The 12626-nt window shown below is 46.1% G+C and overlaps 2 protein-coding genes across 7 annotated transcripts in view; one reads left to right on the forward strand and one right to left on the reverse strand.

Annotated features, from left to right (window-relative positions):
* The window catches only part of CEP72 (centrosomal protein 72), a 76325-nt gene that overhangs the window by 45808 nt on the left and 17891 nt on the right, over positions 1-12626 (reverse strand). For 3 of the 4 annotated variants that reach the window (XM_045005875.1, XR_006576994.1, XR_006576993.1), the window contains exon 1: positions 2592-2681. The exons of the other annotated variant lie outside the window; for it this stretch is intronic. In XM_045005875.1, coding sequence (XP_044861810.1) covers positions 2592-2652 — 61 coding nt within the window. In that variant the 5' untranslated portion in view covers positions 2653-2681. Of the gene's footprint in view, positions 1-2591; positions 2682-12626 lie in introns of those variants that run through there. 4 annotated transcript variants of the gene reach the window in all.
* Positions 695-12626, forward strand: part of SLC9A3 (solute carrier family 9 member A3) — a 211122-nt gene continuing 199190 nt past the window's right edge. For all 3 annotated transcript variants that reach the window (XM_045005872.1, XM_045005874.1, XM_045005873.1), the window contains exon 1: positions 695-769. The gene's annotated coding sequence lies outside the window, so the exon portion shown is untranslated. The remainder of the gene's footprint in view (positions 770-12626) is intronic.

Consider the following 12626-nt stretch of genomic DNA (forward strand, 5'->3'; position numbering starts at 1 on the left):
CCCCCCCCAGACTCCTGACCCATCCACACACCCCCGCTCCCTGTCCGCCCCCAGAACCTCCACTCCTGATGCCCCCCCACCGCCCCATCCAACCCCTCCTCTCATTTCTGACTACCCCTCCGGGACCCCTGCCCCATCCAACCACTCCTTCTCCCTGACCACCCTCCGCTGCCCCATCCAACCCCCCTTCCTTCCTGACTGCCCCCCTGGGACCCCTGCACCCATTAACTCCCCCATTCCCCACCCTCTGACCACCCCACCCCGATCCACACCCCCACCCCTGGCCACCACCCCAAACTCCCTTGCCCTCTATCAAGAGAGCCACACAAGACTGTCTTTGTACATCTGAAGTCAGGTTACTGTTGCCCAGAGTTTTTCCCAATTTACAACTGAATTAAAACAGTCTATTCTTCCAAGCTACTCCTTTTCATGTCTAGCATGCTAACTTACTTCTCGTTCTCGACACCCAGGCACTCCTTAAGACATGCTTTTTCTAGGGGTCTTTCAATGTTAACCTACTTTAGGGAGAAGTGCATTGGAAAACACAAAGGAAGATATCTGTATCCCTTTGAGTTTGGATCTTCACTCAGTCAGTCAGTGTGCTATGTTTTACCCGTGCTAGTCTAATTAGGATTGTGAGGTACTCAAACCAGCAACTGATCTTTCTCTAATTTCATATAGTACCAAGTGCACAGATGGTATACCAATTAAAGAAAAAAGATCAGTCTGATTACACTATCCTGACTGGAAGTGAAGTGAGGAAGGAAAGGTAATTCTACTGGCTAATGGGCTTCCATCTTACGTACTCATCTACCAATTCCAATTTTGCAGAGTTTTACACTCGCTTTGCACTGGAACAAATGACTATGAGTTGCAAAGTGGAAGATTTATGCTCATCGTAACATGAGCCACTACAGCTGTTGGGGGCTATATACTGCTATGAGATACACTGGTGTAAGACCAGAGTAATATTTTTAATTTGATCAAAGTTACTTTGGATTAAAACTAGTTTAAGTGACAGCAGTATTGGGCTCTGAGGGTACATCTACTCAGCAATTAAGCACCCGTGGCTGGCCCAAGTCAGCTGAATTGGGCTCCCAGAGCTCAGGCTGTAAAATTGCTATGTAGATGTTTCGGTTCAGGCAGAGCCCAACCTCTGGGACCCCATGTGGGGGGGGGTCCCAAAACCTGGGTTGCAGCCCAAGCCCAAATGTCTACACAGCAAGTTTTAGCCCTGTAGCCCAATTTAGCTGAGCTGGACCAGCTGTGGCTATGTTGGGGTCTTTTATTCCAATGCAGATGTACCCTAATACTCCACTTTTTTCTGCTTGAAAGTGGGGCTTCCCAGCAGCTTTTATAGATGGCATAAAGCAATGGTTTCTGGCTCTAAGAATTTGGAGGCTACCACAGATATTTATGGGACAAGAAACATGAGAGGGGGCCAGATCCTCCTACACAGTCTACTGTAAAATCACCATATATCAGTTAACTGGGGATTCCCCTAGTTAAACACCTAACCAGTGATATACTGCCTCCAAAGTCCCTGTTGTAGGGAGCATGTGGGCATGGTCCAGGGAAGAGGGGCACGGCCAGAGCACAGCTGGACTATGACAATTGTATCTGTCTGATGCTCAAAGGACCAGCCCCCTGTGTAGAACCAGGGAGCATTAAAAGTGGTATAAAGTCATTGCTGCCCCCTCCCTTATGATGTGGGATTCAGGCTGCTCCGATCACAACAGCTGCCATTTTAAAATCCAGGACTGTTTGAACACGTGGGTGGGCTCACGGCAAATATATGTATAACCAAGCACATCCACACACGCACATGGCCACCACCAGGATCACAGCTGACCATCATTGCCATGGTCCCAAGCCTCAACCACTTGGGATGGCGGTGATGCCCTCCCCCGCTGTGCCATAGCAACAGGCCGGGCAGCCACCAGCAGCAGACATGGGCACAGCCCTGTGACGGGCAAAGCCGAGTGCTGCGAGAAGGGCTGGGCGTCGTGGCCAAGCTGCAGGCTCCCAGCTCTGCCATGTCCCTGTTTGGGGGCTCCTGGTCTCCCAAGTGGCCCTGCTCAGGGGCCTTGCCCCATCCCTGCTAACCTGGTGCTGGGGGGCATCTGACCAACCACAGGGCCCAGCAGTCACCAGCAAGAGCAGCGTGACGGGGGACCCAGTAAGACCAGCCCCGCCCCCCCAGGCGTGGCCCCGCCCTCATTCCCACACCGCCATAGGACGGGCCAAGGCAGCTCCCGACTGGCGCGTGCAGCGAGTCTTAGCCCCGCCCCCCACAGACCCTGGAGCCACGCCGGGTGGGAGAGGGTGAGAAAGGGGAGCCCCAGCTGCTGTCAATCATCTCCTCCCATTGGTCAGCGGTGCTCTGGGGGCGGGATCACTATACAAGCCCCGCCTCTTGTTTTCCAACCCGCCTAGTGCCGCCGGATTAACGGTTTTAAACCGCCAGCGAGGGGAGGGGAGTCGCGGGGGGGGAAGCTGCTGCCTTCATCTCCAGGCTCCTGCCCCCGGCGACCATCCCTGCCGCCCCGCGCTCGAGGGGCGCCGCCGCCGCCAGGATGGGAGCTGGTTACCGAGGTTCTGGTGCCGCAGAGTGACTCGCTCCCGAATCGCCTCCTCCGTGAGCGCCGCCATCGCTTTCAAACACTGCGCATGCGCCCTGACGTCCTGATGCTAATCGCCTCTTGAGGGGCCAATCAGACACAGTTTAGGGGCGGGGCTCTGCGGGGAAGCGCGAGCGGCGGGGGCGGGGCGCTGAGGGGTGGGGCCTGCTGCGGGCGGCAGCCCCCTGAAGTGCTGGGGCGGGGCTTAGGGACTTGTCTGTGCCCAGCCCTGTGCCGGGGGCAGCTCGTAGCGCAGGGTCCGCGCTGTGGACTCCCCTGGTTGAGAGCCCGTTGCAAGGCCCATTGAAATCCATGTGCAGCAGGCCCCTAGACCACAGCCTGACCTCCCCTACCCAGCTGTGCGTCTCTTGTTGGCTCTCTGGGCATTGACTGGCTTATTTATTTTATAGGGGGAGCAACACTGACTTCCCCAAAAGAGCACTTTGGAGAATGAAAAAAATCCAAAAACAACAATCCCAAATCCAAAGGGGAAGTCCAGCTAAGACCAGTGATTAGGTTGGAAAAATAACTGCCCTGCTTCTGGGCATCTAAGTACCCTGCTGTGTGAAGATAATCTGATTAATTTTTTCTCAGACTAAGTCATTCCTGCCCATTAAACAATTTTGTCCTCTGACAATTTTTATATTAAAAATCAATTTCTATTCTTTATAACAATAGATAGTGATGAGTTACCAACACATAATTTTTACAAAATAGTAGTTTCCAGGGATGGAAAAAATACACATAGCCAAACCTGTCTTTCCTAAGTCTCTTAGGTAATTTGAAATAATATCCAATATTTTCAAAATAGAGCTTTAGTCTTCCTCTTGAGATGTGATGGAAACTATCAATTCTAAGAGCAAAGACATTCCTGTTTCTTTTTTTCTTTTTTCCTCACATTGGTTTCACATGGTCTTCTTAGATTATGCAATGTCACCGTTAGGACAGTACACATTTCACAAAATAGTCTGAGACTAAAAATGTAGAATTTTATTAAATATGAGATAGCTCAAACATCCCAAATATATCTATAAAAAAACCCTAGTCATTCCAAAGATTAAATTAGCTCTTTTATTATAAAACGTATTACTGAGGTTTATCAAATTCAATATTCAGCCTCATATAGAACAATGAAAAGTTTAAGTTAACAGTACGAATACGACAAACTTGTGAATGCAAAGACAAATATACAGAGTAACAGCTTTAATTTTTAATGGCACTTTTGTTCCATTTCTTATACAAAATATATCATTTGTGCCTTGTCCCTGTTATATGGCTTTTTTCTTATGAATTATATAATAGCAATTAGGCCATATGTGGAAAAACAAATGTCTCCATTTAAAGATTTTCTTAAATTTGGTATTAAAAAATACCTTTGGGGCAATATACACAAACCACATTTTTGTACGCACTAACATGAGATATAAGCTAAAATGGAAACATATTTCATTGACTGAAGAAGATCAAGAAGAAAGATAGCAGAACATCCAGTTCATTATCTTTACAATTTTCCACAAGAAAATCTTAAATAGATATTACTGGGTACCAGACTGTCAAAATACCTCAGATTATGCTAATCAAAGTAAACTGTGCAAATGCTACAAACCATCAGCTAAAAACTGTCCCACATAATATTTTTGTCACAAATTACGGAAGTACCGGAGCAGTATATGCAAAGATAACAATTATGAATAGATATAACTTCCTCTGCCTCCTGGTCTATATACTTAGACTTAGTAGATTAATTAAATCTTTCAACATATGCCAAGAAATAGGTACTAGTATGCCTATCAGTAGCAAAATGAGAAATTCTCAAAAAATAGGAATCTAACATCTCTAGCATATTTGGTATGGCTAAAAGAATTGTCAAAATACAACTTTGGGTATGGCTACACTGGCGATTTGCAGCGCTGGAAAGCCTCCACCAGCGCTTCAATTAGTAAGTGGCCACACCTGCAGGGCACTTCCAGCGCTGCAACTCCCTGACTGCAGCGCTGGCCGTACACCTCACTCAGCATGGGGAATAAGGATTCCAGCGCTGGTGCTGCAGCGCTGGTCATCAAGTGTGGCCACACACCAGCGCTGTGATTGGCCTCCAGGGTATAAGGATGTATCCCAGAATGCCTGTTCAGCCACTCTGCTCATCAGGTCAGACTCTACTGCCCTGGCCTCAGGTGACCCGCCCTTTAAATGCCCTGGGAATTTTAAAAATCCCCTTCCTGTTTGCTCAGCCAGGTGTGGAGTGCAATCAGTTAATCTTTACAGGTGACCATGCCTCCACGTGGCAAACGGGCCCCAGCATGGAGCAATGGCGAGCTGATGGACCTCATCAGTGTTTGGGGGGAGGAATCTGTGCAGGCACAGCAGCGCTCTAGCCGTAAGAATTATGATACCTTTGCCCAGGTATCAAGAGCCATGATGGAAAGGGGCCATGAGTGTGACGTGCTGCAGTGCAGGGTTAAAGTAAAGGAGCTGCAGAGTGCCTATTGCAAAGCACGCGAGGGAAACTGCAGATCCGGCGCTGCCCCCACGACCTGCCGGTTTTACAAGGATCTGGATGCGATTTATGGGGGTGACCCTTCTGTAAATCCAAGGACCACGATGGACAATTCAGAGCTGGTAGAGGAGGGGGAGGGGGAGGCAGACAGTGAGGCTACTGTGGTGGGGGAAGACACCCCGGAGTCCCAGGAGGCATGCAGTCAGGAGCTCTTCTCAAGCCAGGAGGAAGCTAGCCAGTCGCAGCCCCTGGGACTTGGTGCAGAAGAATCACAGGAGCAGGTCCCAGGTAAGCAACTTTTATTGCAATGCAAAGGTTTTGGGAGAGGAGGGGGTGGTGGTATGGCTGCATGCCTGCATGCCTAGACATGGAATATCCCATTGATGTGGTCTATCACGTCGCGGTAATCTGCCTCTGTAATCTCTTCAAAAGTTTCTGCAAGAGCATAGGCAATTCGCGTGACCAAGTTTAAAGGGAGAGCCAGTGTGGTCCCTGTCCCAGTCAGGCTAACGTGTCCGCGCCACTGTTCCAGGAGGGGTGGGGGGACCATGGCTGCACACAGGCAAGCTGCATAGGGGCCAGAGCGGAATCCGCATTGTTGTAGGAGACCCTCCCTTGCTTCCCAGGTAACCCGCAGCAGGGAGATATCTTCAAGTATTAACTCCTGTGGGAAATGGAGGGAGTGTTTCAGTGCAGGTCTCCCAACTGCTGCTTGCTTCCTGCCTTTAACAAAGCCCAAAAAAAGGCAGTGTACCCATGAAGCAAAAAGCCCCCTGCCCAGGCAAACCGCGGCAGGAACCCCAGGGTTAATTCCTGAGGGACATGGAGGTTTTATTGACTACTACCCTCACTTACCATTTCTGGGAGGCTGTCAATTCTCTAGCTGTGTGTGAAATGTCTGAGGAATGCTACAGTGTGAGACTTGAAACTAACTTCAGATTATACACAATGCAGGCTCTATTAAAATGTATCATTTGCTGTATTTTTATAGTGTCCTTGACTAGTCCTGGTCCGGTGTTATCAGTGACTGAAAGAAAGCTTCAAAACCTAAGAAGGAAGCCTAACAAAAGCAAGGAAGATTTGGTGAAGGCAGTTATGAACCAGTGTGCAACAGAGAATAAAACTGCGCAGGAATGGAGAGAAAAGATGCAGCACTGGAAGGAAACAGAAAGCAGGAGAAAGGCGTTGATGCGGAAGAAAACCACGAGGCAGCTTATAAACCTCATGGCGCACCAAACAGACTGTATGCAGTCACTGGTAGCAATGCAGGCAGAGCACTACCATGCCAAACCCCCACCCTCCCAAACCTCTTTCCCCTATGCACCAATGTCAGCTCCAAGTCCCGTTCCCCAGCATCCAGGTTCTTACCTACACCATCACCAGCTGCCCCCGACACCTGTACGGTCACCTATGAGCCCAGAGAACTACGACCCTTACCCTCTGCACTCAACCCCCATCACCATGCAACAGTACAATCCTGAGGTGCACAACAGCACTCCTGGCAGTACATATGCAAAACTATGAATGTACATTTCAACAACCAACCCCCCTGCCCGTTTACTACCTTTTTTTAAAATAAATGATGTATTTGATTATGAAACAGTTTTTATTATTGCATAAAGTGAAAGATAACAAACCTCAAGGAAAACACAGGTAACAAACAGCAAGGAAAACACAGGAACTTAAAAGCACTGTAACCAGTGCACGTCACTCCTGGTCAAGGCAAAAAACATTACTGTTGGCTTTCAGCCTCAAATTCCTCCCTCAAGGCATCCCTAATCCTTGTTACCCTGTGGTGGGCGTCTCTAGTAGCCCTGCTGTCTGGCTGTGCAAATTCAGCCTCCAGGACTTGCACCTCGTTGGTCCATGCCTGGCTGAATGTTTCACCCTTCCCTTCACAAATATGGAGGGTACAGCACGCGGATATAACCGCAGGGATGCTGCTTTCCCCCAAGTCTAGCTTCCCATAAAGCACCCGCCAGCGCCCCTTTAAACGGCCGAAAGCACACTCCAGAGTCATTCGGCATCGGCTCAGCCTGTAGTTGAAACGGTCCTGGCTCCTGTCCAGCTTCCCTGTATAGGGTTTCATGAGCCAAGGCATTAATGGGTAAGCGGGGTCCCCAAGGATCACAATGGGCATTTCAACATCCCCTACTGTGATCTTTCGGTCTGGGAAAAATGTCCCTTCCTGCATTTTCCTGAACAGGCCACTGTTCCGAAAGATGTGTGCATCATGCACTTTTCCAGGCCAGCCTGTGTAAATGTCAATGAAACGCCCACGGTGATCCACAAGCACCTGGAGAACCATAGAGAAATACCCCTTGCGATTAATGTACTCGTAGGCTAGGTGGGGTGGTGCCAGAATAGGAATATGCGTCCCATCTATTGCCCCTCCACAGTTAGGGAAACCCATTTCTGCAAAGCCATCCACAATGTCCTGCACGTTCCCCACAGTCACGGTTCTCCTTAGCAGGATGCGATTAATGGCCCTGCAAACTTGCAACAACACGATTGCAACGGTCGACTTTCCCACTCCAAACTGGTTCCCGACTGACCGGTAGCTATCTGGAGTTGCCAGCTTCCAGATTGCAATAGCCACCCGCTTTTCCACCGTCAGGGCAGCTCTCAATCTTGTGTCCTTGCGCCGCAGGGTGGGGGCGAGCTCAGCACACAGTCCCATGAAAGTGGCTTTTCTCATACGAAAGTTCTGCAGCCACTGCTCGTCATCCCAGACTTCCATGACAATGTGATCCCACCGCTCACTGCTTGTTTCACAAGCCCAAAAGCGGTGCTGAGCATTTCCGTTACTGCCACAAGCAATTTCATGTCACCCGCATTAGGCAAATCCATATAATCATCGGACTCCTCACTGTCACTTTGGAGCTGAAGGAATAGCTCAACTGCCAAACATGATGTGCTGGCGACAGTCATCAGCAAAGTCCTCAGCAGCTCAGGCTCCATTTCACACAGAAAGCGTGCTGCACTCACAATGGCAAGAAACGTGGACGGCGAAACTGTGACTGCTGGGAAGTGAAGCGATGCACCACGGGGCGTTGGAACAGGAAGCGGAATGACCCACACACTTCCTTCCCCTTCCCACAATACTCAGCGCCAAAACGGCGCCAAAACGGGACGAGGTGCTCTGTGGGATAGCTGCCCACAATGCACCTCTCAGTATAGCGCTGCAAATGCTGCAAATGTGGCCACACTGCAGCGCTGGCCCTGCACAGCTGGATGACCAGCGCTGCAAACTACCAGCGCTGCAACTCGCCAGTGTAGCCATACCCTTGGATGGAGAAAAAAACTTTACATCAGCAACAAAATGAGAAAAAAATATACTAAAATTCAGTGTCATATGAAGGTATTAATGTAATTCTGCATAATATAGCTCACACAAAATTTAAGATTTTGCAATGGGCCTTTCCTTTATTAAAAATCAAATAATAAAGGAAAAGAAAATAGAAGCTGAAAGCAGAAACCAGTAATGCTGTCTGTTTTCATTCTTCTGACCCCCTTGATGTCCTGAGATACAATGAATTTCATTCTCCATTGGCTTACACACCCTGCATCTCCATTCATTTTAATGAGATAGTACCAGGTGTGAATCAGTGAAGAATTTTGACCTCTGTCTTTCTGCCTTTTGATATGCTCTTACATTTTTTAACAATCTTGTTCACTAACCTTTGTAAATGATTTTCCTAAAACATTTTCTCTGTTGACACTAGAGAAAGATAAGCTATCTAAGAAGTAATTAGTCATGGAATATTGCTATGAGAGACATATTTTAACTTTGGTCTGCATTGATTTTGGACTGGAACAATATGATTGTGACTCAGCATATTTTTTGTGATCTAGGAATTCAGTACAGATGAATGCTTATAAATCTTACTTTGTTGAATACCTCAGGTGAAGTTCAGACTTACTTAATTCTGATTTGGTACAACAGGTTTAGTCTCAAGTTTAGGTAAATGAAATTTTGAAATTTTTTTAATTGTTACTTGATCAAATTTTTAGTTTCATTGCAAAAGAAAAGCTGTGTGTGACCATCTTAAAGTAGCTAGCCTTTTCATCAGCACCCTCTTCCATCCCTCTCTAAGCAACGGTGCTAAGTGAAGTTTGACTTACTGAACATGGACTGCCAGAACAGCTCTTTTATTCTTTTTAAGACTGGTACCACATTTGTCTCAGTCCCTCCCTTTCTATATGTCTTTTAAAAATTAGTTGCCCAATACTCTGTAAGGACTTGATCCAACTCCCACTGGTGTCAATGGAAGATTTTCTGCTGACTTAGGTCTTGGAGCCATTTCTAAATTATGGCGTTGGAGCCATTTCTAAATTATGGTTGATAAAATAAAGGTAGAGAAGCTAGTGCTGAGCACTCAGCTTTTTCTCAGCACAATCAGAAAAATAAGCTTCCAAATAGAGCTGGATCCTGCTCCCATTAAATTCAACAAGAGCAAGATTGGGCCTGTGGTGTGGAAACACGCACTGAGCTAAGTAACATAGTAAAAATGTATGTTTCCACAGAAATAAGCACTTCTGAGTAAGAGTGAAATAAGCCTTGGTACAGTGTGTGGACAGAGGCCATGGTCAGGACACAGTGTCTTAAAAGTATAATTATGTTAAGGTACAAATGTCTGTATAACAGCCCTTTTCCTTATTTCAAGGTACTCTTGAGGCATACACTTTAGAATGCTTTTAGTGTAGAATAGCTAACCTTAGGAGAAAGTGAGAGACGAGGCTGTCACAGTGACAGGTACAGACAAAAAATACTTTCAGCCAGCCCCATGCACAAGTATTTCTTCATAGCCAACGGCTCTGGCTCCAGGCAGTTCTCACAACTCTCCCTACACCCTTGCAGAATTGAGTCCTTATTCAGATAATATCCTTATCACCCTGGGACACCTATTATTTGAACCCAAATGTTGATGTGTATATATATATTTAGTTTCTCCAGGACTTCCTTTACCTGCTTTTTACCAACAGCTGTCTTAAAGATCTTAATTACATAGTGATTATCCTTTCCTCTTCATTGTTCTTATAAAAGACCTTTTAAAAAAAAGACCTTTTTATTTATTAATGTCTACTACTTGCTTTGCATATCTATAAATTCTTAAACATTCTGGGCCTGATTCCCCTCTCATTTATGTTGGTTTTACACCACTATAGGCAGTTGTGTTTTCCCCAGGAATTGAAATTAGAGGGGTGTTCGAATTTACTGGGGGGAGGGCGGGGTTGGAAAATGACTAAATTGACAAAACTGGATGTAACTAGGTGACCACTGGGGGCTGGGGGGACAGTGGGGAACAGGGAAATTCCCTTAACTTCAGTGGAGTTACTTCTGCTTTAAGCAGCGTAACTTGAGGAGAATCAGGTCTTTTGGCTACCACATTGGGGCTTTAAATGTGACAAAGGAACCACAAGTTGATTGACAAGTGTGTGTCCTGGAGTAGGTTCGTTTGTCTCATTAAATTTTGTCTACATTTATGATGCTACGCCTTCCTTGCATACCAGGGGGAAGTTTGGTTGCTGACTTTCTAAGGCTTATGCTGGAGAGTGAGTTTTTCTCTTATTTCAGGTAGTTTTTCCCACCACACACAGTTCTGTCTTGCATACCTAGAAAGCAACTGACCAGTCATCAGCATTACTTAACTGTCCAAGGTATAATAGGAGAAATGACAAAAAACCCAGAACATTACACAGATAAAAACCCAGCAGCACCACTGTTAGGCTCGGTAACAGCTTGGTTAGTTGTCTACTGGAACTGGAAGACACAATGCAAGCCGTTAATTAGCCACAGTGCTGTAATGCTATTAACAACACCCGTATGGCATTGTTTGCTCATCCTGCCATTTTGCTGCTCTTATATTTTCCCTGCAATCCTTAACTAGCTCTTTATATTTTTCTGTTGTTTCATCTCCTCCCTCACCCATCCATCCACCACGGTCTGTTATTAAGAACATAAGAACATAAGAGAGGCCGTACCGGGTCAGACCAAAGGTCCATCTAGCCCAGTATCTGTCTACCGACAGTGGCCAATGCCAGGTGCCCCAGAGGGAGTGAATCTAACAGGCAATGATCAAGTGATCTCTCTCCTGCCATCCATCTCCATCCTCTGACGAACAGAGGCTAGGGACACCATTCTTACCCATTCTGGCTAATAGCCATTTATGGACTTAGCCACCATGAATTTATCCAGTCCCCTTTTAAACATTGTTATAGTCCTAGCCTTCACAACCTCCTCAGGTAAGGAGTTCCACAAGTTGACTGTGTGCTGCGTGAAGAAGAACTTCCTTTTATTTGTTTTAAACCTGCTGCCTATTAATTTCATTTGGTGACCCCTAGTTCTTGTATTATGGGAATAAGTAAATAACTTTTCCTTATCCACTTTCTCAACATCACTCATGATTTTATATACCTCTATCATGTCCCCCCTTAGTCTTCTCTTTTCCAAGCTGAAGAGTCCTAGCCTCTTTAATCTTTCCTCGTATGGGACCCTCTCTAAACCCCTAATCATTTTAGTTGCCCTTTTCTGAACCTTTTCTAGTGCTAGAATATCTTTTTTGAGGTGAGGAGACCACATCTGTACACAGTATTCGAGTTGTGGGCATACCATGGATTTATATAAGGGCAATAATATATTCTCAGTCTTATTCTCTATCCCCTTTTTAATTATTCCTAACATCCTATTTGCTTTTTTGACCGCCTCTGCACACTGCGTGGACATCTTCAGAGAACTATCCACGATGACGCCAAGATCTTTTTCCTGACTCGTTGTAGCTAAGTTAGCCCCCATCATGTTGTATGTATAGTTGGGGTTATTTTTTCCAATGTGCATTACTTTACATTTATCCACATTAAATTTCATTTGCCATTTTGTTGCCCAATCACTTAGTTTTGTGAGATCTTTTTGAAGTTCTTCACAATCTGCTTTGGTCTTAACTATCTTGAGAAGTTTAGTATCATCTGCAAACTTGGCCACCTCACTGTTTACCCCTTTCTCCAGATCATTTATGAATAAATTGAATAGGATTGGTCCAAGGATTGACCCTTGGGGAACACCACTAGTTACACCTCTCCATTCTGAGAATTTACCATTAATTCCTACCCTTTGTTCCCTGTCCTTTAACCAGTTCTCAATCCATGAAAGGACTTTCCCTTTTATCCCATGACAGCTTAATTTACGTAAGAGCCTTTGGTGAGGGACCTTGTCAAAGGCTTTCTGGAAATCCAAGTACACTATGTCCACCGGATCTCCCTTGTCCACATGTTTGTTGACCCCTTCAAAGAATTCTAATAGATTAGTAAGACACAATTTCCCTTTACAGAAACCATGTTGACTATTGCTCAAGAGTTTATGTTTATCTATGTGTCTGACAATTTTATTCTTTACTATTGTTTCAACTAATTTGCCCGGTACCGACGTTAGACTTACCGGTCTGTAATTGCCGGGATCACCCCTAGAGCCCTTTTTAAATATTGGCGTTACATTAGCTAACTTCCAGTCA

The sequence above is a fragment of the Mauremys mutica genome, chromosome 2, assembly GCF_020497125.1.
Source record: "Mauremys mutica isolate MM-2020 ecotype Southern chromosome 2, ASM2049712v1, whole genome shotgun sequence".
Classification (NCBI taxonomy): domain Eukaryota; kingdom Metazoa; phylum Chordata; order Testudines; family Geoemydidae; genus Mauremys; species Mauremys mutica.